Raw genomic sequence first — 26,278 nt, 5'->3', positions numbered from 1 at the left:
GTATTATCTATTGAATTTAATCAAATAAATTTAATGTATAATTTCGTATATGGTTCAAAAGAAATTCTTTTTTAAGTTCGTTCTAGCAATGCTCTTTGAGTATTCTCAACTGGTTCACCTATACATTTATTATTTTTCTTTGGAATTAGCTGAAGTTCTAATTTTTTATTTTTTTATTTTTGATCTTTGTGTTTGATGTTTGAGATTTCTTATTCGAATGCAGTATGTGTAAATATTTTACTTATTTTATACAAATGAATTTATTAAGTATTATTACTTACTTGATTTATGATTATCAAAGTTACGTATCACGAAATTTACAGTGATATAAAAATAATAAACATTTAGAAGCCGCTATTTTAGACTAGGAACGGGAATGGGGAATGGCGGAAACTTCATAACGAGGAACTACATAATTTATACGGTTTACCAAACATTGTTAGGGTCGTCAAGTCTAGGAGGCTTAGCTGAGCAGGTCATGTAGCTAGGATGGAAGAAAGTAGAAACGCTTTCAAAGTCTTGACTGGAAGACCAATCGGAAAACGACCATTAGGAAGACCTAGGCGCAGATGGGAGGACATTTTTAAGATGGGTTTCGCAGAGATTGGAATACGAAGTAAAAAATGGATGCAGTTAGCTAAGGATAGAAATCAGTGGAGAGCTTTTGTGAACGCGGCATTAAACCTTTGGGTTCCATAGGTCATAGAGTTAGTTAGTTAGTTATTTTAGACTTTTTGTTGTTACATTAAAATGTGTGGAGTTATGTAAACTTAAGAGGGGGCTATGCTCATATCACAATGAATTTTGTGTAGCGTTGCTATCAGAACAGCACATAGACCTACATAATCATAACAATAGCTATACCATGTTTGTTGTTGGAAATTCTCGTAAATACCAACATAATTGTTTAATTGTGTATTTTCACAAATTAGATTGAATGATCTTAGAATATTTATGGAATTAATATTTTGTCCAGCGGTGAAGGAGCACTAATAATAATAATAGTTCCATAAGGGTCAGCCCTCCTCTATTGTATGTTGGAAGTTTTCTTAAGCTGTGAAGGGAGATATTAAAATGCCGTGTGGATAAAGCTAAATTGACGTATTATATAAACATTATTCGTCGTGAAAATTTCAAAGTTATCGTTGGCATTCATTAATCAGAGGTCTTTTAAAAAAAAAAAAAAAAAAGTAAAACTTGTTATGCGGGGCCGATCTCGAACCATAATTGGCAGAAATAAGTGCGTACAATTAGGATTTAATTTCCGTCTCTTTAAAGTCTTGGAGATAATGGCTTTTTTTCAGGACTGCGACTCCAGCGAGATATAGTGAAGGTAAAAGAAAAAGATGTTGTACGTGTAATCAAGATAACAAGAGATTGTTGAGAGATTTTTGTCTCCCGGCCTTGACTTGTGGAGCATGCGACGCGGGGTTTGTTACGTGAACCACTTAGTAAGATAAAAATTGTTGCTGATAATTGGGTCAGTTATGATAATGTTGAACTCAACAGAACTATGCTTGAGATTGTTTTATCAATGCATACGTACGTACGTCAGGTAGGTCAGGTGAAGAATGGAATGTGATCTATCCTGGACTTCTCTATCATTTAGTTATTCTTAGATCGATTTCGGCTCTCATTGACACAGCAGCGCACGTTTGACTGTTTAGTGATTATTAGAGACCAGATGTTTAGGCATTAAAAACCTGGCAAATAGACACTTAAAATTAAAAGGCAGTAAAATGTAACTCGAAATAACGAAGATAAATACTCAATACAATTAGAAAATAACTTCAAGTCATAGTTCAAAAAGTATAGAAACATACCTGTTTATTAATCTTATTTTACTGTATATATAAAAACGAAGCTGGACATGTATTCCATGTATATTTGATAAATACATTCTATACAGCACTGTCACTACACATAACAGGCCACATTTTATACACTTTATCAGTACATACACCAGTCCAATTTTGCAGCACTTTATCAGTACACGTAGCAGTCCAAAGTTTTGCGTCATCTTACCACTACAAACAACACTTTGTCGGAAGAGGCATAATCCCTTCTTGAAACACTAAATTTGTGTATTTTCCCGAATAAAGTCTTATTTTTAAGAAAATGTATAGAATAGGCAACATTAGACACAAAAGCAGTTATTTAGGCAGTAAGGGGCGAAATAGACAAAATAAAATTTTCTTAAATTGAAACTATGACCCCCATATAAACCTTTAAAGGTTATTATTATTTTTTTTTCTATCATATCTTTAGTATTAAAAGTAAGCATTTTGTCTAATAACCGGTTTCTAGTGATTATCAATGCAAGATTTGGGTTGAGGTGATGGTCCCGGAGATTCAAAATCCTTCCTCGACGATTAACTTTTATAGATCTAATTTTTGTGTATAGTAATCGTAAAAGTGAATAGTTTATTTCTTATCTAATCTGTATCATATATATATTTACCTTCCTCCCGGATAAGCGTTTGAATTTAACGCTGCAACTTGACTGTAGTGGACCAATTGGTCCATACTTAATTGATTGGTGTGTGGTCAGCAGGTATGTTTCCTTTATCTTTGCTTTTGGCCATTTAGACCAGAGTTCGCATCATCTTTATCCTTGTAGCTTTTCGGTTACCCCACGTTGTTGAACCAGTGCTTAGAATTCTTTGGGTCTCCCGGTAATCGATCGCAGACCTCTTGCGTACCTTAATTCCTGGTGTGATCAATTGAGCGTGTACAAGTTTGGTTTCTACGTCGGTACACTTATTTAAAATTGTGTCTAACAAGATCTTTTTAAGAAGGCATATTCCCGTAGGTTTATTATTTTGGATCGATATAAGCTCATTCTGCCAGCAATGACAAACGTTCTTAATTAGCTATATCTATGGATGTAAATACGGGGCATTTTTAAAAGTTCGACAATACTCTAACCCGACAATAATTCGACAAGGTTTTCGATTAGTTTTTCAAATTGGGTTATGCTAAGGGAACCAAAACGTAAGGTAACAACCTTCAAGTAGGGATACCTAGTTTATCTGGGAGAGGTCTTCAGGGAACTGCTCTAAACTCCAAATGTCCCGGTTTTTCTTCAAAACATGTTGTACATTCAAAAAAAAATGTTGCTCTTATTAATCGGTACTCGACTGATACAGGAAACGTGCTATTCTCTGTCGCTCATTTGCTGAGTGTGGGCCTATTATTGGGTGTAGTTTCAGGGCAAGCATTTTTCTCATACCCTGAACCTCAAGAAATAAACATAGGTTTTTTACGTAGCCTAAGTTACCATGGAACAGATAGTTTATTTTGGGTTATATGTTAGAGAGTTGCTCACGCCTGCTTCAATCTAGAGAAATGTACGAATATAGTGTCACAGTATTCTTTGGCTTTGATTTCAAAATATTACGAGTATATATAAAATCTATTTATTTATATTGTAATGTAATATATGCGGCTGCTATAGCTCAGTGGTAGGGCGTTTACGTATATGGTGGGTTGGGTCCCTGCTTCTAACCCAGGTCTCGCCAAGTGAACGCCGTTAACGTCAGTTTTCTCCGAGTTCTCCCATTTCCTCCCACTTCATTCCACTATTATCATCCGTTCCATTATCACCGTCTCCCTTAGTCGTGGACATTAAACTTATGACAAAACTGTTACATATAAATATGCAATGTATTTATAATACAATATTATAATATTAGCTAGTTTTATTTTAAAAGCAGGAAATTACTACTATTTTACAACGTAACCCTTTAGTACATACAAAAATACTTTGATCTAAAATATAGTCTAGTAGTTTTTAAATCTGTTATAAATAGTAATAAGAAACTATGAGAATGAATGGTAACAATAAAATTCATCTTTTAAGTCTTTACAAAATTTTATAAAAAAATATGTTGGAGGCTTACACTTTCTCTAAATCTGTAACCTGAGATTTCGGAGTTAAGTGGTATACCTAAGCTTTGTGGAAATTAATGCATTATCATAGTTGCACTTTTTATTCTTTTGTACAGAACCTTCTGAACATCATAAGAAAAATCTATTCAGCGCCGTAATTTAATTTTTTTTCTGGGGGCTAGCTTATTTGGGCCCCCTAGAAAAAGGTTTTTAATCCGCCCGCAAAAATTCGAAAATTGACTCCTTGTTTCCATCTTTCTCTTACTCTCTGTGAGCCCCCGGAGCATGTCGGCCCTCCCGTACGGCAAGGTCGTCGGGGCCGTTAGTTGCGCCCTGGGCCCATTCTATACATGACAAATTATTTGAGGGGACAATATTGACAAATCTCAAGGCCGTACGGATAAATATTACTTCTAAGGCCCCTAATAGTAGACATTTTTTTAAATAATTAAAATGGGCCCACGACTCATTTTTGTTTTATTTACCTTTTGTGTGCTGTTTTGTGTATGTAACGTAGTGACCCTGTTTGATGCTTCATTTATAATTTCATGTTCGTATCGTAAATGGTGTAAAAAATTTTGTCTTAAAGTGGTCCCCCTCGAACGACGAGAAGCTTCCCTGGGAGGGCAGTCCCCCACAAGTTACAGCCCTGAAGCTATTATAAAGATTTAAGTTATTTAGTTGCTTAATATGATATGTTACGTTATTACTAGATCTGTTATAATTTGTCAGCTATTTGTTATACACATCTTTACGTTTCTGAAGTTCGCATTAGTAGTTTCTGACGCCATAAATAAAATCTTTTTTCTTTACCACATATCTTTTATTCCGGTGCAATGTATAGACTGTATTATTCACTCCCTGTCGTTTCTGAAATGCCACAGTGGCATGTGTGGAAGCTCAGAAGATCTACAGCATAATGTTTGTGTAGTTTTGAGGCAGTCAAACGCAAAGTTCGTCCTCGAATGTGGCCTGTGTTTCGCGATTTCGTAAGTATGCTCCTTACGTTATAAACTGAGAACACAGTGCTGGTGTTTATAAAAGAAATATATAAAGTGAGACGTGTTTGTTTTTCTTGTGCGAAAAATTTTGAAAAAGAAATATCGCTTCTTTCGGATATTCGTAGTTTTATAGCTGTAATCAAGTTGTTATAAGTGTTTTAGTTAATTGGATGTACTTTTTACGAGTTCCGATTCTTTTTATTCTTTAGATGTTCTGTTTTCTTAACATAATACCTGAGTATCAAATATAACAAGTTTAAAAGAAATAGAACCCAACACAGAGTTAAGTATCTCATACAAAAGATTCAACTTATGACTTTCCTTCGATACGATATATCGAATTTAGTTCCCTCTGTTGCTCAGAATATTATTCTTATTTTATAGTTATTTGCACATATGTTTCTCTAAAATAATTGGTGCTGGTGTAGTTTTGGCGCACCACGTTTTGGAAGATTTAAAGGTAATATTGAATTCTTTGTATGAAAGATATAAGGAACACTTTTCTGCAGGTGACAGAATTAAATACAAAGTAATACAGCTGTATTTTAGGTTTACAAATGTAGGGTTACTAATGTTAAAACATTATGAGTATCTTATAACGGATAAAATAAATGAGTGTATATGAAAGATTACTTTATTAGATGCTATTTTCCACAGGCTGTGTATTTCTACACAGTGTACAGAGGCTGTATTTTATATTTACAAGTAGAGCGTTTCTAGTATAAAACCATGGGCATGGGCGCCCAAAGAAAATTTTCTAGGGGGGCTCAAATCCCTGGTTGCTATTTTACATTTGGTATTTTTTATTTGTATTAAGAAAATCTTAAGAAATTTAATATATTTTCGTGAGCCAGGGAGGGGTTCGGGCCCTACCTTGCCCCCCCTTCGGGCGCCCATGATGACAAGTGCTATTGAAACTCGTATTGTTGCCAAAACCTACTTCTTTTCAGCACCGTCGCTTATACGTATACTCACCATCGCTGAAGCACTTACTCTCTTCGGACCCCTCCCCCCATTCTATCTCAGGGCCCACCAACTTCGCTCTGCGCTGACTCGGTTAGATAGCATTCGTGCTTTTTAGTGGCTACCTAGCAAAGGTTTATTTTTTGCACCGTAGTTTTAATGTCATACATTTAGAAGCCATGTTTATATACAAATCGTAAAAGAACTGTAATTTTTTTTCAACAAATACTTCTAGTGGTTCCCTTGAATTTTATCTATGCCACGTGAGATGTTTTCATGTCGCCCATCGCCCTTTCTGGAAGAATGATATTTTTTAACAATTATTTTGAGTGGTGCGTCAAAAGTAAAGCTGTACGATATATTAACGTATTAAGGGAAAAAGAAATGTCCAAAAGATGTGTCGTATGTTGAATTAAATATAGATCTCATTAAATGAAACAAAATATGGTTGAATGAGAACTCTTATGCGTAGTTTTTGAAAAAAATCGACTAGAACGAATTTTCTTGTAAACCTAAAACTCGATGCTGTACGATAGCCATGCTACCCTATTAAGTGGGAGGAAACGGGAGAGCCCCGAGAAAACCCATTAAATCATCATCATAGTTTTAATTAGCAATTAAATAATCATCATAGTTTTGAATCGCAATCAAATGATCTTCATAGTTTTGAATCGCAATCAAATGATCTTCATAGTTTTGAATCGCAATCAAATGATCTTCATAGTTTTGAATCGCAATCAAATCATCTTCATAGTTTTAAATCGCAATTAAATCGTCATCATAGTTTTAAATCACAATTAAATCGTCATAATTTCAAATAGCAATTAAATCATTATAGTTTTAAATCGATTAAATCGACGTGGTTTTTAATCACATTTAAATCAACAGTTTTAAATCGGTGAATTATTGGCGTGCTAGCAATAGCTGTTAGCATAGCTATTTACTATTTACTACTACCGTGACACACAGGCATGTTTGTCTTTTATAAGTAGGATATTATTTAAGATAACGATACATCAGAATTGAGATGAAGTTAATTTTCAATACTAGAAAGAGTATGTAGCTTCAATAGGTCTGATCTACACTATGGAAAATAGGTCCTACCTGTTTAATTCGTTCAGGGAATGTGAAGCTTGTAGAGAATTATTTTTATAACCTGTGATAACTTGTTTTATCTTAATTTGTATATTTATCAAAGTAAATTTTCTGATGTAACTATAATTGCAAATAAGGATTTTTTTTTTTACATAATTAAGTTAGATACATATTAAGCACATATGCATAAGTACATACAAAGCGTGTTGAATTAACGTTTCTTTTTTCTTGCGTGACTTTTTAAAAATGAAAATGTAAACATAATTACTATGGTTAATGTGATTTCAACAAACATATATACAACACATCTAATTTGTTTTCTAATAAATATTTTTTACTAAGTATGAACAAGGGAATAATTTGGTTTGCAAAACATTTATTAAAGTCCATGTTTTCATTTTGTATTTATCTTCGATTATCGTTAATAAAATTACTTACTGTACGTGTTGCTGTCAGGTGGCACTGCAAATACAAGATTGTATTTTGTTTACCAAATCTTACAGTGACTGCTATATTCTAATATTGTTGTTACAAGATTGAGACACTTTTTCTTTACCGTTAACGTTTTTCTTTCCCATAAAATACATTTTCTTTTTGTGAGTTTTTTTTCACTAGAATCTTATACAGTCATCAGTAGAAGGTCGTATTTATCATAATTAACATTTACAAACGGTTCATTGATACGTATGTATGTTTACTGGTAGTATTTTTCACATAGTTCCATGCGAGTATAATTTTAATAATTTTGTTCCGTGCCTGTAGTTTATTGAATGTAATTGTGTTTTCAGGAATTGAGGGACCTTCAATGAATATGATTAGGCTTATGTGATTCCATTGTATATATACAATATAGTGGCGGATCCAGGATATGATCAAGGGAGGGGCTAAACCACAGTTTGCCGCTTTATCCAGTGTAATACAGGATTTAAGTCCATTTTATCCAGTGTATACCTGAGCGTCAAGGGAGGGGGGGCTATAGCCTTCATACCTCCCCTTGGATCCGCCTCATATATATTATAAAATTACTTAACTAACTGTATGGCCTGTAACCCGGAGGTTCAATGCCGCGTTCGCAAAAGCTCTCCATTGACTTATGTCCTTAGCTAATTGGATCCAGTTTCTAGCTTGTATTCATATTTCTGCGAAATCCATTTTAATATTGTTATCCCATGTGCGCCTGGGTCGTCTTAATGGTCATTTTCCGATTGGATTTACAGTTAAACCTTTGAATGCTCCTACTTACATGACCTGACCACCTGAGCCTCCTAGACTTGATGATCCTAACAATGTTTGGTAAACCATATAAATTATACAGTTCTTCGTTATGAAGTTTCCGCCATTCCCCATTCACGTTCATCTTGGGTCCAAATATTCGTCTCAGGATCTTGTTCTCAAATACTTTCAGTCTGTGTTCTTCCCTCAGAGTAAGTGACCATGTTTCGCAGCCATACAGAACAACAGGCATGATTATCGTTTTGTATATTTTAAGCTTCAAATTCCTCGATAGAATTCGCGATACACAGAAGATTTTGAACTGAATGATAACAGGAATTCACTGCTTTTATAGCCGACATTTAATTTCGTCATGGGTCTGTTAATATTGATCCTAGATATTTGAAAGTATCCATTTTCTGGAAAGTATTATTTGATATTATAACGCATCCGTAACTTGCAGTATTACGATCTCTGTTCTGCATAAGAGATTATTACTTACTTATTAAGTTATGTTATCATTGCTAGACTATTGATCAGTTCGATAAACCGTACTAGAGCAAGTACGTCCTTAAAATAGGATTACCACATATTCCAAAGCGGACTCTGTAGTGGGGGGAAATAATTTTTCAAACCGGAACTAGTTTATGTACCGGTACTGTTGAAATATTAAATTTATATTAGTTTTAGGTTTTAATTTGGAAGTGTTTAGAGAGGGCTACAAAAAGAAATTTTATAAATCAAACTTAAAATAGTGTTTAATTTGAAGTGGGAATATAAGTGTTTGCTAGTGAATTGTTTTATGGACTGAAGTCTAGCACAAACATTTTTTTTTTTTTTTTTTACTCCACAGATCTTGATGAAGATTTATTTTGTGTTATAGATGATTGTTTAGCTCCAATTTACATATAGTCTTGATTGGTAGCGGTTAATTATTGCAGACAAAAAGTAATGATGGGCAAGTTGTTCAAAAACAGTTATTGAGTATTTTAAATGACTTGATGATGTGCGTCACGAAGATTGAACCGGACTTTGCCGCACTAGTGAAATCATACCATACTCAGGTGTCTCATTAGCTTTCAATTTTAATTGTATTTCAGTATGGATGTTGAATTTGTATTTTTCTGGTATTTCCATATGCAGTTCTCATTAGTTTCATATCTTTCATTTGAATTGATTTTTAAACAACTCTGCATCTGTTGAAAATGTTTAGTAGACCTATTTTTTTGTTGTTTTTAACAGTGTGTATAGAAATAAGAATATGCCTATCAGAAGAAAATTCAAAATAATATTTTCTGTTATTAGATTCTAATTATCTCTTTCGCTTATCTTCGGGACCTCCAGGTCGAGAAACCCTGCCTTAGGTAATGCCTATTACTTTCCTTTCCTCGGTAGAAAAGCCAAATTCTCAGACTCGAACTGGAGCCTTTCATGTACTAAGCAAGAGCATTTACCACTCAACTACGTTCTCTTGGTAATTAGTTTTATATAAAAGTAGTTATGAGTAATACTGTTGTGTGTCGTCCCCTGTACATTTCGTGATGTACTAGGTACTAAATAAAGGGGGGGGGGAGAAATATGTTGGGGGTGTGATGAGAGGGGGGAAGTACTTACGAGTAAAAAAAAAATCTTTATTAAGGGTAATGAAGTCAATGCCCGCCGGTGAGTAGACCTTTTTATTATTATTATTATTATTATTTAAGGTCCAACCAAAACCATGACGAACTGCCATTTTGAAAGCGTCCGTTTTTTGCTGTCAGCCCTGTGACGTTACTTCACAATTTATTGTGGATTTGCACGCATTTCAAATGGTAAAAGAAAAAAAGAAGCCGTTCTTTTCATGCAATTCTGTTAGTATGCTACCTTTTATATACACGTTGGTTAATAGCATGCACTACTGCAGCGCATTATATTTCGCTTAGATAATTTTTTCTTTAAAAAAAGAAATAACTTAAAACATATTCTTTCTTGGCGATAAAGAAAAAGTACACACACATATCTTCTTAAATACAAAAGTGTGATATCTTTATTACTAATCTTCTTCGTACATGTTATTTGCTATTGTGTTTAGATCGATGTACTTTTTTTTTTTTTTAATAAAGTTTCTTTCACTGTGCACGTTTTGTTCCTATTTGTTCAAAAGATGGCGCGTGGAACGTTAACTCTTTTTTTTTCTTTCTTTTAAAAACTCTCGTATGTTGTTTGTTGATAAACTTGTCGCAAGCGTAACATTTTCATATTATAGCGTATTTTATAATTTGGAAAGTACGTATGTATTCTGGTTATTCAACCAATTTTTTTTATATACGATAGTTTATTATTATTATTATTATTATTATTATTATTATTATTATTATTATTATTATTATTATTATTATTATTATATAGTACCTCTAAATTGGAAATACATGACAGATCCCTTAAGCACATTTTAGACACTGTGTTGGGCAAGTAAAAATCTTATGAGATCTGGCTGATAGTTTTTAAGCAATGACGTTTAAAAACATTAACCCCTTCAGTGCGTAATTTTCAGATGCGAACCGCTGTAACAAGTGCAGTTTTTCTGAGAACTTTGGATGTTGATTCTAAATCTGTTTGAGAATTACTTACATCAGAATCACTAATTAATAACTCTTCCTCGATGTCAGCATCGTTGAAATACTGTTTTGAACCCATTACTGTGCTGTCTGCTCTCAAACAAAACAAAGAATGAAAACTATATTTGACGAAGCCCAAACTCTATTTTAATTTCTTTCTTTTTTCTCTTCTTTTTTTAATTAAGCAACAATTAAAACCAGCTGAGCGCAAACTCGCTAAATATTGTCGGGATAACATTACTCATACAATGTGCAAGTATATTCGCCATACGCAATACAAAATAGCCAAAGCAAAATGAAGGCGTATATATACGCCATCCGCACAGCAGGTGCGTTTTGAAGACACGAGTTAACTCGCCACCCACACTGAAGGGGTTAAGCAAAACCGTAATTTTAAGACTGCTGTTCATAGCTTTTAGTTGTTTTAGACAGATCGAGCTTTGTGGTGGACAAACTCCGTGTGTGGGGTTTTTTTAGCCTAGGTGGCATAGTCGTGGGACGTAAAACTAAAATATATATAATTTTATTTTTATTAGTGTATACATCAGTTTCGGTTTAAATCTTAATAAATGGCGTGAGTATCGTACGTCACTTACTAGATGTATAAAGTAAACAACTTATTTTTCTCGGAAACTACGCATTAAAACTTAGAAATCATCCATATCATTTTGTTCACTTAAACGAATGAGAGTTGATATTCTTTCGATGTCTATACAGGTCTCATCGTTCAATACTATTTTTTTTTTTTTTCGATAACTGTTAACAGGCTAGTACTCTAGAATTTTCCCGTAGGTGATGTAACATCATGATTATGATGAGGATGATGATCATAGATATTCTGCTGCCCTTATTGGAAGATATTTTACCACAGCTGAGAATCTTCTCTGCTCCACGGCCCTTCTCTAACCTCTTCATCTTCACGTATGATCTTTCTGCTTTTATATCGTCTATTAACTGTAGCCTCCTTCACCCCCTTCCTCTCTTTCCTGCCACCATACCCTCTAGCACGTCTCTCATGTTACAATTGTCATGATGTAACAGGCATTGGTTAATTCGTTGATTTTGAATTTCAAATTTTCTAGTTATTAACGAGTGCGTACACACAGTAACGTTCCTTCCTAGTTGCATAATAAACTTCCAGTGACTTAAATCCTATTGGTTTGTCATACTTTGCACATGATTTATGCCGCTCTTAGTACGTTTTATATGACATATTTCCATTTCCCTCTAACAGTGAGTTGTTTTTTTTCTCGAAAAAAAAAAAAGAGTAGGCAAAATTTTTATTCTAATAGAGAGGAAAAAATATTTTCCCAACATAATGATGCTGATCATAGCAATGATAATGTCAGTATTAACAACATGCATTGTAGATAGCTTCCGGTTTCGTTCTGAATGATGCTCTTACAGTGGTAATAAGCTTATTTGTGGTCAAAGATGCCACGATTTTATTTTATTTTTATTTATGTTGCTGTATGCAAGATCCTATAAAATCTAAGAATTATGTAACGTAAAAACTGACGTATCTACGGAGAAGGTGGTGGAGGCAAGCGCCTCCCTAAAAAAAAAAAATACCTTTTCATGAGCCTATATACACGGTGTTACAAAAGATTTTCACAATAGTTTCGAAATACCTCACATCAAAATAAGAAAAAAAAGTTCATTTTGATCTATGGTCGGAAGTGCATAATTTCAGTTATATGGTGTTGAAAACGCGAAAGAAAAATGAACTTTAAAAGTTCCATAAATATAGGAATTGGTATGTGAATTATCCAAATATCCATATTTCAGAACCTCCGGTACTCGTACAATCGTTTTTAGAGAGGCTATTTGGGAGTACTTCATCACTCTCCACCTACATCTCTAAAACTGGGCGTGCAAGTACTGGAGCATTCTTAAACATGGATATTTGGATAGTTCACATACCAGTTCCTTTGTGATGTCTTGACCCGACTACGATAGGTCTCATAGTAGTGGAGCTATGAACTTTTTAAGTTTACTTGTTTCACGTTTTCGGCACCTTATAACTCCGAAACTATCCACTTTTGAGCAAAGATCCATATTAACTTTTTTTTTCTTATTTTGATGTAAGGGACCTATCCCCAAAACGTTGAGACACATTTTTTAACACCCTGTATAAAACATTGCACTATTTTAATCTGATTTGATATAGAGTTCTGAATTTCAAGCACACATTAGTAGTTCGCCGCCTATTAACGTCCCTTCTGAATCTGCTAGTAAGCGTAGAGGATTACTATCAGAAAGATATCTTTAAGAATATTTGTATCTTCTCTCTCTTTTCCATCCTATTTGGAGGGCGAAACCCTCACAAGAGATCTGGTACAATAAGAACTTCAAAAGGGGTCCAAAATTGAATTTAGTTTTCAAGTTAGAGAGTTTGACAGATCTTCAATTAAGAAACTACCTAGTGTTTTGCACAGTCAGTGATGTAAGTTCTTTCCGTTTGGTAAAATTTATTTTGGGTATAACGTACACCGCTTCACCGAATCTGGAACTTAAAGAAAATTACATTCCTTTTTAATTTACTGAAAGCTGTACTCAAATTGTTCTTCCATTCTGAAGCTATTTAAGAAACTAATTTCATAAAACAGAACTTTTGTCGCTGACTGTACCATTGAGATTCAGATAGGGCTACTGCATTTGAAAGTTTAGTCGTTTTGTGTCTGAATGTTTGTTTGATTCTATTTAGAAGATATTTGCAGCTGTTAACGAGGGTAATCCCAAAAGTAAGGTATCGAAAGAACTGCAGACACAGGGAAATTATTTATGTGGCTGTTGGCAACAGTGTTATGTTTCTTGTTTACCTCACTCTCAAACAAGTTTGCACACACTTCGCTAGTACGCTCAGATGTAGCTTGGAAGCCGTTTACAATGAAAGTACCGTTTGGCGCTACCGCCAAGTGTGAAGTTCCCATAGTTATTTCGTTTATGAACGTAAAACTCGTTAAACCGATTGAATTGAAATTCGTCGCTTATTAACGAAAATGTAAGGTGGGTCGTCCATGAATGTCAAAGAACATCCGCAAGTCGTGTACGGACTTTGCTGCTGGTCTTACTGAAATTCACAACGAGAAAAGGAGCTGGAGATTGTCAATTTGCGACGATACAGTCACGAAGATTGAGCAAACTAGGGATTAGCACCTGTTACCTAAGTTAAAAAGAACATTTGCCAGGAACGCGTTTCGCGAACGATGACGAGGTGGAAGGTGCTTCCTCAAACACATGGTGGTAAGTTGGTATGACGTGCACAAAAAAAAAAAAAAAAAAAAAAAAAAAAAAAACTGTCACAGCGAATACAAAAATGTATCGCTCGGAATGGCGATTACGTAGAAAAATAGATAAATATACAAGTTTTAAAATTATGTGAACATTATTGAAAATAAAAGTTTTTATATTTCTGATAAAAAAAAAACTTACTTTTGGGACTATCCTCGTATATATCAAGCAGTGGCGTATTTATGGGGGGCTTCCGGGCTTAAGCCCCCCTCGAAATCTTACTTACTATAGTAAAGTATATGAAATATCTTGTAGAATTTTAACATTTTCAGGCAAAGCCTCCCCGAAACAAAATCGTAAATACGCCACTGATATCAACCATTAAAGTGATCGATCTGTAGAATATTTCTGCTTTTTAATTTAAATTGTTATGTTTCCTTGCTGCCGTATTTGTAAACATACGCGTATTACTTCTATATTAACTACGATTTATATTAGGATAATTTTTCGTTATTCCGAATCGTAATGATCATTGATTGGTTCTCTGACACCTATTATAGACTCAGAAGAGATTGTGACCATAATGTTGACATTGAATTTAACACTTTCATTGTCCAGGTTGTTGTAAGTTCGACAGAATGAAAATTAGAATTGATTTTCTCTCTCTCTCTCTCTCTCTCTCTCTTTTGGAAAATGACAAAATTGTGTAAATACCCATATGTATGCTTTAGAACACATTTGATTAACTTTTATACATCTTTTGCTAACAGATGACAGTTAACATGTTCAACTGTCACTGAATACGAAAATTGTACTTCTTTTGTCGTTAATAGAATTAACTTAAATTTACCTTCCAATGACCAGCGTTAGTCATTTGATAATATTGACTTGACTTGAAAGTAAATTTTAACAAGGCATTTCAATGGTTGAAGAAACGAGACAAAAGAAACCAAATTAACTATATCTGTCGGAATAGAAGTTGATTCATCTTAATGGGTGACCTTGTTCAGGTCTCTAGACAGGTGTTTGATTACGGATATAATATTAGGGTGATTCAAAAGCCCCCTGACAAGGTAATTCTGTTGTTATCAAAGTTACAAGATGATGTAAGAGAGGAAACCGTCTCCAAATATGTTTTCAATCTAAAGTGAATGATTTTTTTTTTTTTTTTTTTTTAATCGGACGAGCCGTTTGGGCTCTACACCCTTTATGCGCCTAATGTTAAACGAAAATGCAACTTTGCCATTTGCTGGGAGGTGCATAAATTTTGTAAGAGTATGTGAATGGGGGCGTGTTTGAAATGGGAGCTAGTTATCCTCACGTAGCGTAAAAGACAGTAACTTCATTCACTTATGTTGTGGGTCCAGGTAAATGGCAACGTTTGATTTTCATTTAACATTGGGCGCATAAAGAGTGTACAGCCCAAACGGCTCATCCGAATTTAAAAATTCCATCAATTTAGATTGAAAACATTATATTTTGAGACGGTTTCTTGGATCGTAACTATCAGGGTTTGGATTTTCAGACTGCGGCTGTTGGAGACCCATTCGGCTGTGGATGAAATGACTCCATTTAACTGAATATAGACAGGAAAAAGGGCGATTGAACAACCACGAGGGTAAAAGGACCCTAAGCTAGAAATTTGAAATTCGGACAGTGCATGGAGTTTGTGACGTAACGTACCACTAAGGAAGATGTTCGGAAGTTCTACCTAAAAGTGGGAGTCTGGAAGTTCTACCTTAAGTTTAGGGACATAAATTTTAGTTTACACATTTAATTTAAAATAATGAATAAAGCTCTCGCCTTCAGTGCGAGCGGTCCCGGGCTCGATTCCTGGTGGGGTCACTCGGTCGAAGTAGTGTAAAACGCTTTTTCAGGCCAGCCACCCTGAATGAGGTTTTCCTGGGTTTTCCTCATTTCACACCAGGCAAATGCCGAGGTGGTACCTAATTTATAGGTCCCAGGTCGCTTCCTTCCTTCCCTTTCCCTGGCTTGTGTGTTCACCGAGGGACGTCATCCCTCAAATCGTGAAGGGCTAAATGGCCTTAGATGCCGAAAGCCCAGAAATCTAAAATCCTAACACTTTTAATTTAAAATAATGAATCATGTATTCCAATATTCAAAGCAATTTAAGCCTTATTCTTGTATTATAACCCTTCAGCTAATTATATATATATATATATGAAGAAATGTAATGATTAAAGCTTATCTGATGGTCTCTATATGGTCATTTAATTTGTATTGTATGCGCTTGTCATTTTTTAACTTTAAAAAAATAGTATGAAAAGTTATTTTAATAAGAAAAATATGTGTGCATTCTTTTTTTATTTACAATGACTTGTGAAATGTTAGTTTTATATAAAAATTGTCATGGTTGGTGTTTCTTTATTCGTCGTATCTAATTAGATTCACAAGAATTATTTTGTTTAATGTATACAGCATATATATTTTATTATATATATTACATGTTTATGATTTATGATTTAACATTTGCAGTCTTTTAAGTTCAATTAAACAAATATTAAATGGGTTGTGTTGCTGTATTTATTAATGTTTTCAGGTTGTGTTTGTGTGCTTGTTAGCAAAATAAAGTATTGTGCTTTTGTTTTGTGATTGACGTCTGAACCTTTCTAACTCGTAATACTTGGCTTAATTAGTGGGTTTTAGGAATGTCATTAACAGGTAAATGAAACACCAGTCGCTGTTTCTAGTTAACTTGGTTGAATAAAATTCGAACATTTTTTCAAAGCTGTCAAATAAGGCTCCACTTCTTTAGGATATTTATAAGAAATTGTAACGACATTGGTTTAGAGCAACATTGTTTACTTGGGGTCCCCTGTTTCCTATATATTGGTAATACATACTTTTTCTTTGACTACTGCGATTTCAGAAGCAACATAGAATTTTCAAGTATAATAATAATAATAATAATAATAATAATAATAATAATAATAATAATAATAATAATAATACAGTAATTCCTTTATTTGGTAGGTAGGTTTTGATGTCATGTACTGAAATATCATTTTTTAGCATTTTTTTTATTTTGTACAAAATATTTTAATTTGCATAGGGCTAGTTATTTAGTTCTCAATAAGAAATCTTGAATAAGGATAGAAAAGAAAATGTTAAAGGTGTATTATCTGTAAATTTTGATAAAGCTAACTTATAAATGGTTATTACAGATTGAGGCTTTATTCATAAGTTCGTAATTTGTTACTGTCAATCACTTGCACCTCTTTTGGTCGCTCTTGGGGGCACGGTGGCTTCACCTCTGGTGCGTAGGGTTCCTGGTTCGATCTCAGTTCACGCCATTTTGAGCTTATGTGGTGGACGAACACCGTGGCGTGGGTTTTCTCAGGGTTCTCCCGTTTCCTCCCAGTTTCTTTATTTCACCATTTTATTCTTTTCAAATCATCACCGTCTCCTTTAATCTATATGGAATAACCGTGGGACGTAAAACTTTTTTAAAAAAATAATTTCTTTTCATTTCACTTTACTTTAAGTCGCACTTGTACACGCAGATAGGGATGCGCACGAGACAAGATTTGAGACTGTCTCCTCTCGAAAATGTGCTGTAAAAGTGATGTCTCGACTCGAAAAATGTATAGTATTTTTCTATTGGAAGAGCTTTGCCTCGACTCGAAAAATGTATAGTATTTTTCTATTGGAAGAGCTGTGCCTCGACTCGAATTTTGTCGGGAAAATTCTGTCTCGACTCGTCTCGTGCGCATCCCTACACACAGAGCTGCTGTCGATAATTGTGTATTATTTGTTTTACTTTTTTAAATAATAGTTTATTTAGTTTGTAATAAACAAAATAGTTTAAACACACACTTATTAAAATTAAATAATAATGTTATTTAAAAAGTAGTTCAAAAGATTCCAAAACAACATGATACGTAATCAATTGCCGTTGAGTTCGTTCCTCTAGTCGCTGCCTTAACTTAGATTTTTGGGAATTGTTATTCTGGCAACACTGAAAATTCTTCAGTTTTTATATTTTCTGTTGTAGAATAACATTATCTATGATTGTGGTAAATTGCGTTTCATTATCTCCTTTCACTTATGAATAAACAAGCAAAAGAAACATCGTAAATTTTGTATTATTTTTAGTGTGTCAAGCTCTTTAAAAGAACTTCAAAAAGGAAGTCAACAATTGCAAACAAGCTTTTTTTTTTTGTCGCTAACTTGAAGTTAAATCTTCTAGATTTAGCACCTTTTCCCCTAAGTTGGCAACATTGGTTGGAGGTGGTGGATGAGTTGACTTTATACAAAATTAATCTTCGCGGAATAGGCCGTTTCCCATAACACTATCTCGCCTACAAGAGAATTGGATCACAGGACCAAATAACCGGTTTATAAATGGTTATCTCATAGAATTTTATCAGTTTCTGTGTCTAGATTCGTTACTCAAATAGTTCTTCAGTTGGTGATCGCTATTGATCAAAACCGCCACTGAATATCGAACCCAAAACCACTTACGGTACCCATTAAGCTATACAAAGCCACGAACGACTTCACTAACAAACTGAAAATCCCTTAAATTTATAGTGTTGACGGAATAATTAGATGTTGTAGGCACTCAAGATTGTAAGATAGTATCACGTCATAAATATGGATGCAAAGAAAGATTAATAAAATTGTCTAATCTGCGATTCAATTGCATAATATTTCTCATTTTACAGTTATTAAGTTTAATTGGCTCTAATTTAATAACGAGTTAGGGTTGTGAACAAGTTTCTTTGCGGTATTTTTTTCACTCCCTCTCCCCGCCACCCCCTCCCTCGTGTTGTCTCACTTGTATGGAGGTTGAATTTTGATGGAAAGCATAAGGCTGCTCCCTGATTGAGTTAACCGCTTGCCTTGATGTCGAGAACTTGTCTTTCTCTCTTTTTTTTTAAATAAATCTGATAGGGTAATATTATTGCGGGCGACAAATTGGTTAAGTTACAGTTCACCTCTCCCCTCCACTGGAACCACACTCCCACGTCTGTCTTGTTAAAAGTCGATCCCTCTGTATTTCGTCTTCTCTCCCAGTCTATCGCTTTTGGAAGGGAGATTGATTCTGTCTGTTCTTATTGGTTGTAATGGAGTAAGCAGTATACCATTCATTACACATGCTTTATCCAATCTATGCCCCTCGCCGCACTCTTAAGCCCCCACTATGATCCTTTCAGTCGGTTGTAATTGCTTCGTACAATTATTATTCTTTTTCGTTTTTTCTTTCCGATACACTTTGTCCTCAAGTTTATATCTTGCTGGTACAGTCAGCCACAAAAATTTCTTTCAGTTTGGTAAAATTTATTTTGGAAATAACGTTGGTATGGCTGAAACGTGGAGAAAATCACGTTATTTTTAATTTACTGAAAACTGTACTCAAATTGTCCTTCCAAAGTTAATTACGAAACTAATTTCATCTAACGGAAATAACTTTTTCGCTCACTGTACAATATTTCGTTATTGCTGCTGCTTAAGCTTTTGAAATTAGGAGGGGCGTCAGTTAGGGGCGAAACGACGGACAATTGTTCCCTGTGTTTGAAATTGAAATTAAATGCATAGCTTTACGTCCCATGTTTATACCCAGTAACCTAAAAGATACGCGTGATTATTAAAAGTTATTGATAATTAGCTAATTGGTGGAATGACAATGTAGAAGGGAACTGGAGGTTCCCGACCATAGGCTCATGTGGCCTGACATCGAACCAGTAACCTCTTGTACCAAAGGTAAGCGCTTTAGCACTGAACTATGGTCAGGGTCCTAGGCAATTTGCCGTACCCACTTTTTCAAAAAAAAAAAAAAAAATTAAAAAAGTTTTTAAAGCTACGATTTTAAGTAGCCTACCCCATCATGAACAATGAAAGGAAAGGAAAGAACACTCGCACTCAGAAAGGCCTAAACGTTACGAATACAATCTCGTTGTGTCTGTTTTCTCTTTTTTAACCAATAGTCTTAATCTATTATATTAGTGTAAGATAAAGCAAACACACCTGCAGAGGAAAGATGATAATCCTCTTTATAGGATTCAATATCGAGCTTCAATCTCAATATAGGGAGCGCGGTGACTCAGTGGTAGAGCGTTCACCTCCGGCCCCTGGTTCGGTCCCAGCTCGCGCCGTGTGAACTTTGTAGTGTGTGCGTGGGTTTTCTTGGGATTTTCCCGTTTCCTCCACTTTCTTCATTTCTCATCATCACCGTCTCCTTTAGCCTAACCGGCATAACCATGGGACATAACACTAAAGATTTCATTTCGTTTCATTTTCAATCCTAAAGATTTCATTTCATTTCATTTTCAATCTCAATGTATCAGTTTGCAATTCAGTGTAACTAGCTCTTTTATCTTTATTTCTTGATTTCCCTTCTACATCTCTAATCTGTTAAAACAAAATTAGAAACTTGTTTCCGCCTTCAATGATAAGGAACTTGTTTGTAGCAATCAAGCAATTCGTGCTGGGTTTTTTTTTTTGGCCATTTGCTTTAGCACTGTCCATGTGACCTTAAACTAATGCAACTTAAACATGATTTATGAACGTAGTATTCGGATAGGAGGTCAACTTAGTATCATCATCATATAGCCTGTGTCCAGCACGATTTTTTTTAAATACTAGAGTTAGGACAGATGTTGTTACCCCCCCCCCTTCGAATATTGTCGCCCTGTGTAAATACATATAGGGCCTACGTGTTGCACATATGGGTAGGGCCAGCCCTGATTGTCATAAATGACAAATCTTTTTGAAAAACTACACATGAAGATTTACACTAGCCCATACTATTTTGTTAAGCTAAATTAGATATTTCGATTTGTGTATGCCTCAACTTCGGGCTTTTTGTTAAGGCTAATGAATATTGTAAAATTATTTGAGAAAGAGACATTTACACAATATTCTTCAATGGTGTCAATGAGTGTGCGCTTTTATATGAACAAAAAGAAGTTTTATTGACTTTCTGATTATACGCAGTCGCTAGTAATGGACTGTTTGCTGGAATAAGAAATAGCTATGGGTATATTTCTAGTTCTTACACGCATATAAAGCATGCGTGACAGTGAACATGTTTAGATGTACGCGTTCAATAACAGTGCGTGTATATTTCCCATGAAGTACACAAAACGCCAACCCTATCCTCTGTTCGCAACCCTTTCTTTCAACCCCTTTCTCTCGTGTTTTAATACGAGGAAGCACTTCCTACATTTTCACAACCTTGTGATCAATTTACTTGGAACTTGCCCCGTGGGCGCCATTTTGTTGATTTTTTTTTGTCTCCCTCTACTCTTTTTTTTTCCTTCTTTTTCTTGTGCTGAAGGCGGGTTGTCTTCGTCACGTTGCAGTGAGATAGTCCAAGTGAGGGGCGAGGAGACAAAGGCGAAGAGCCAGGCACTCAAAATGAAAATCGATTCACTGACTGCCTTTAGTTTTGTGTGAGTTTAGCGTAAAATAAGCGAATGAGGGAAAGAGAGAGTTTAGCACGCCTGGACTACTGCCGAAATAAGTGTGTGACAGACTTCTAGTGCGATCCTTTTATGCATATATCATCATCATCATCATAGGTATTCTGTCATTATTGGCAGGTCACTTGCAGCAACTGAGAAGCTTCCATGCTCCATAGTCTTCCGCTAACCTCTTCGTCTTCACTTACGATTTTTCTATTTTGATATCGTCCATTAATTGTAGTCTCCTTCGACCGATGGAATGATCATCTCATCATAGGTATTCTATCATTATTTGTAGGTCACTTGCAGCAACTGAGAAGCTTCCATGCTCCATAGTCTTCCATTAACCTCTTCGTCTTCACTTACGATTTTTCTGTTTTGATATCGTCCATTAATTGTAGTCTCATTCGCCCCCTCCCTCTCTTTCCTGCCACCATACCCTCTAGCACGTCCCGCATAATACAGTTCCTTCTTAGTTAATGTTCCAACCAATTTCTCTTCTTCCTCTCAACAATATCTAAAATTGTTCTTTTCTCATCCCATCATTTCTAACAACCTCTCATTCATTTTCAGCTTGGCCCAGTTAATTCCCATCATTATTCTTCTTCACACCGACATTTTGAAAGCTTCCAATCGTATATATATATAATGATTCTATCATGCAAAGGTACAGATTATAATGAAATTATTTTTGGTTATTGTTTAAAAAAATGTATTAACCATAAGGAATATAGTGATTAAGGTATTGCATTATATATACACAATTTTCTGTTATTAAAATAAAGTAAAATTTTCCAAATAAAAAAAAAAGCTTCGTAGTATCCTATATAGAACAACACTATTACACTTGTTAGTATAATCATTCTGTTTTATATCCTAATATTAGGAATTTGCAATAAGAATTTCAACCAAACCGTGTGCTGAACAATTCAGTTTTATTATTATTATTATTATTATTATTATTATTATTATTATTATTATTATTATTATTATTATTATTATTGGTTAGTTCATTGTTTTGGAGTTTAGATTTCTGTTCAATACGAAAATTATGAGATACGTGGATCTACAGTTTAGCGTGTAGTATGAACCAGATGATTTCCGCCAGGAATCAAACCCGGGTTGTATTCAAGAGTGATTTTACTATTATGATCGTTAAAAAAAAATATGGAAAACGAATGAAAGTGAATAATTATGAAAGAATCGGGAGAACCCCGAGAAAAACCATTGGACACGATATTGTGCTCCATAGACTTCTATGGCCTGGGATAGAACCAAGGGCCTCTCACGTGAGATGTATGAGCATTCTAGTATTGAGGCATCTCCCATAAAGCTTATGTCCAAAAAAATTCTAGGTTTTACCAGTGGCGGATTTCGAAGGTAAAAACTGAGGAAAGTACCCAGAACCCAAACTATGAATAATATATCGTAAGTTAACTATAAACTAGCATAAATATAAATAATAGGGATATCTTGTAGTTTCTCCCCCACGCTTGCACATATAAGATCTGCAGTGATACTTCACAAAATATAACTTAGCCAGTAACAGCAACCGAAGGGGGGTTAGAAGCACCGCAGGGTTCGTTGTTTTCTACCTTTTATTACAATTTAGACAAAAACATTGTACTCGCTCCTGGAGCCATGAAACGATTTGGGGGATATTCTAATCGCCATCCAATAACAGCTGAGCTCCTTCGTGGCTAAGCGGTTAGCGTACGCGCCTTTCGCGTGGGAGATCTGGGTTCGATTACCGGTGGGAGCTCATGTGGTTCGGATTCCACGTTAATCCGTAAGTCCCGTCTCATATAGCCTCGCTGCTGACAGAAATGTTAAAATCAACTCAACTCCAATAATAGTTTGTTATTTTTGACTCAAACTGGAAAGGGGTCTAGTTCCCTCGGCCCCGGGTTAGATTTGCTACTGGGTTTTACTTTTATTGGTCTAAAAGACAATATACTTCCTACGTATTACATATAACATTGTTTATATATTTTTTTATGATTGTTGTTCTCTCATTCGTGACGTGCACACACATACACACATTAGTCGAAACGATTTGTTTATTTTTTTATTGCTGATTTTTTTTCTTTAAGTAAAATCCAGTAGCGAAAAGTATAATTTTATTACAACAAAAAAGTATGATTGTTAAGTTATAAAACTTAATGATTTGAATAAAAATTGTTGTTAATAATGATAATAACACGGAGACTTCTTTTAAATAATTGCCGTGTATCAATCATTTTTTAAAAAAAGTGCGTGTGAATGCGTGTTTATATTGTGTACATATATATAGTGCGTGTGGAAGAAATACATAACTATATACTCCTTATTTGTTATTAGTGAATTCGCTCTTTTATTCCGCTTTTTAAAAAATCTCTTCTGATAAACGTAAAGAATAATAATAAAAAAGAGCACATATATTTCGTGACTTATGTGCCTGCATGTGTTTGTTGGGTATAGTTTTTTGGCAATACAGGAAAGCTAACGACGAGCTAACATGAAATGTGGCATGTTGTTCCCCGCCATTGACATCTTCCATTCGTCTCACGAAACCTACCTCCAGTCATAACATTAGCTCAGTAACTAACTTCTCTCTCTCTCTCTCTCTCTCTCTCTCTCTCTCTCTCCTTCCTTTCCTCCCCTCCCGACCCCCTGTTTCCGAAATATATTTCCTCCTTTGACGATGAAATAATAATTGTTTTAGGGAGAATGTACACTGGTCTAGTGGTTAGCGCGGGCGCACATTTGGTACACGTGGTACCAAGTTTAATTTAGGATGCAAAAGCCTTAAAACATGTGAACGCATTCCACTTTAAATTGTAGATTCACGTCCCATACAGCCCCGGTGCTGACTAGTAACTTTACCTATTATATTAAAACAAATCTTTACAGAACTGTAGTTAATGAAAAGTTTCATTATTTACTTTACAGGCTTGTTCTATATGTTCAATGGGGCCCTGATGGCTCAGTGGTAGAGCGTTCACCTCTAGTGCATGGGGTCCTAAGTTCGATCTATTGGAAGGTGGCGAATAACTGCTTTTGTGGTTTCAGTTTTCTTGATTTCGGCAGCATGTTGTAGTTGACGGTTAGAACAAATGTTTTACGCGACAATCTTCCTGAAGTTCGCACTTAATATTTTGTGTATCCTTTCATGAAAAATTTTATTTTTTCATGAAAGGTTTTCTGCCCATATAAGTAGTAATAATAAAGTACATAAGTTTAATCAATGGAGAGATTTGCTGATTGGAGTGATATGGGTAAGTATAAATCATGGGCAGTTATCGAAAAAATCTTTTTTTTTTTTTTTTTTTTTTTAGTAAACGGAAAAATGGATACTATACGATAATCTCGCCATCTATTAAGAAAAAAACGGATACTGATATCTACAGGGTGGTCCGGAAGTGGGCGTATCTCCCCTTTAGTTTCAACAGTATAGTGTTAGTTATGGTAGAATATCTGTATACAGTTACCTTGAAGTCCTAAGAGTCATAAACATCGGTATGATCACCATCCATGTCGTATGACAGCTGAATTCTGCACCAAGTTCTTGCAGATATTTTGCGGAGATACTTCGGAGTTACACGAGGGTGAAGGCGCGTTCCACAGCTGCTCGTAATTCCTGCGTTGTGAGATATCGAGTGTTTCTTACTTGTTGCTTTATGAAACCCCAGAGATCATTGTCTGGTGTCGTTAGATCGGGACTTCTTGGATGCCAGGCAAAATGAACTGGTGAAGATTTACAACCTCTTCCAATCCAGCGGCCAGGAAACGTATGATTCAGGTAATTGCACACGTACCAAGCAGAAAACAAATAAACATGGATAGCAATGTTACTAGACAATGTCAAGCAATATTACAAAAGAAATGTCAGAAAACACCAATTAGGGGTATGCCCACTTCCGGACCACGCTGTACACTATAGTCGAACTTTTTCACTAAAAGATGATACGGTTATTGAGATAGGTACAGCCTAAAACTACGAGATTAACTCTTGAAGTCTTGGTTACCTATGATGATCGTCGAGGAGGAAGACATAAGGATCGATAGATTAGATCGATCTGTACAAGATGACATCGGTGGAACTAGAGAAAAGTCGTCATTTGAGTTCAGTTTGATTTTAAATTCCTTGTCAGCAGCGAGGCTATGTGAGACGGGACCTACTGATTTAACGTGGAATCCCAACTACATGAGCTCCTGCCGGGAAGCGTTAGTAAGTATGTCATTCGGTGGCAGTGTGATAATCTTTGTTGTGCTGACTATTCGCTGAGCAAAACAATACGTTTATTAAAAATTATATATATATATATATATATATATATATATATATATATATATATATATAATATACAAGGGCGGATCCAGGGGGCTATAGGGGCTAAAGCCCCCCCTCTTGAACCTCGAGTATACACTGGATAAAATGGACTTCAATTCTGTTTTACACTGGATAAAGCGGCAAACTATGGTTTAGCCCCTCCATTGACCATATTCTGGATCCGCCACTGTATATATATATATATATATATATATATATATATATATATATATATATATATATATATATATATATATATATATATATATATATATATATATATATATATACAGTAAAACCTGCCTTCAACGGACCCTTTATTAAACGGAAAACTGTCTTAAACGGAAATATTCCACGGTCCCATGAATTTTGGAGTGCAAAACGTGTAAAAGTCCCTTCATTAAGCGGAAACTAAACCGGAAGGCAAAATAAACCTTTAATGGGAAATTCAGAGTTCCAGACTACAGCGTTTAGAACATGTTTTGACATTCTGTGAGAGGGTAAATATATACATTACATGTCTGCGATAAATTCTTCGTTCTT

General features: G+C 35.0%; 1 protein-coding gene across 3 annotated transcripts in view; it reads left to right on the top strand.

The window, feature by feature from the left end:
• grn (GATA binding protein grain) overlaps nucleotides 1–26,278 on the top strand; it is a 334,408-nt gene that overhangs the window by 23,986 nt on the left and 284,144 nt on the right. The window contains exon 1 of one of the 3 annotated variants that reach the window (XM_081742089.1): nucleotides 24,635–24,680. The exons of the other annotated variants lie outside the window; for them this stretch is intronic. Coding sequence (XP_081598215.1) covers nucleotides 24,650–24,680 — 31 coding nt within the window. The 5' untranslated portion in view covers nucleotides 24,635–24,649. Of the gene's footprint in view, nucleotides 1–24,634; nucleotides 24,681–26,278 lie in introns of those variants that run through there. 3 annotated transcript variants of the gene reach the window in all.

Source organism: Thermobia domestica, chromosome 16, assembly GCF_964235325.1.
Source record: "Thermobia domestica chromosome 16, izTheDome1.hap1.1, whole genome shotgun sequence".
NCBI classification, from domain to species: domain Eukaryota; kingdom Metazoa; phylum Arthropoda; class Insecta; order Zygentoma; family Lepismatidae; genus Thermobia; species Thermobia domestica.
Note: the sequence above shows the minus strand (reverse complement) of the source record. Positions and strands in the feature narration are given on the sequence as shown.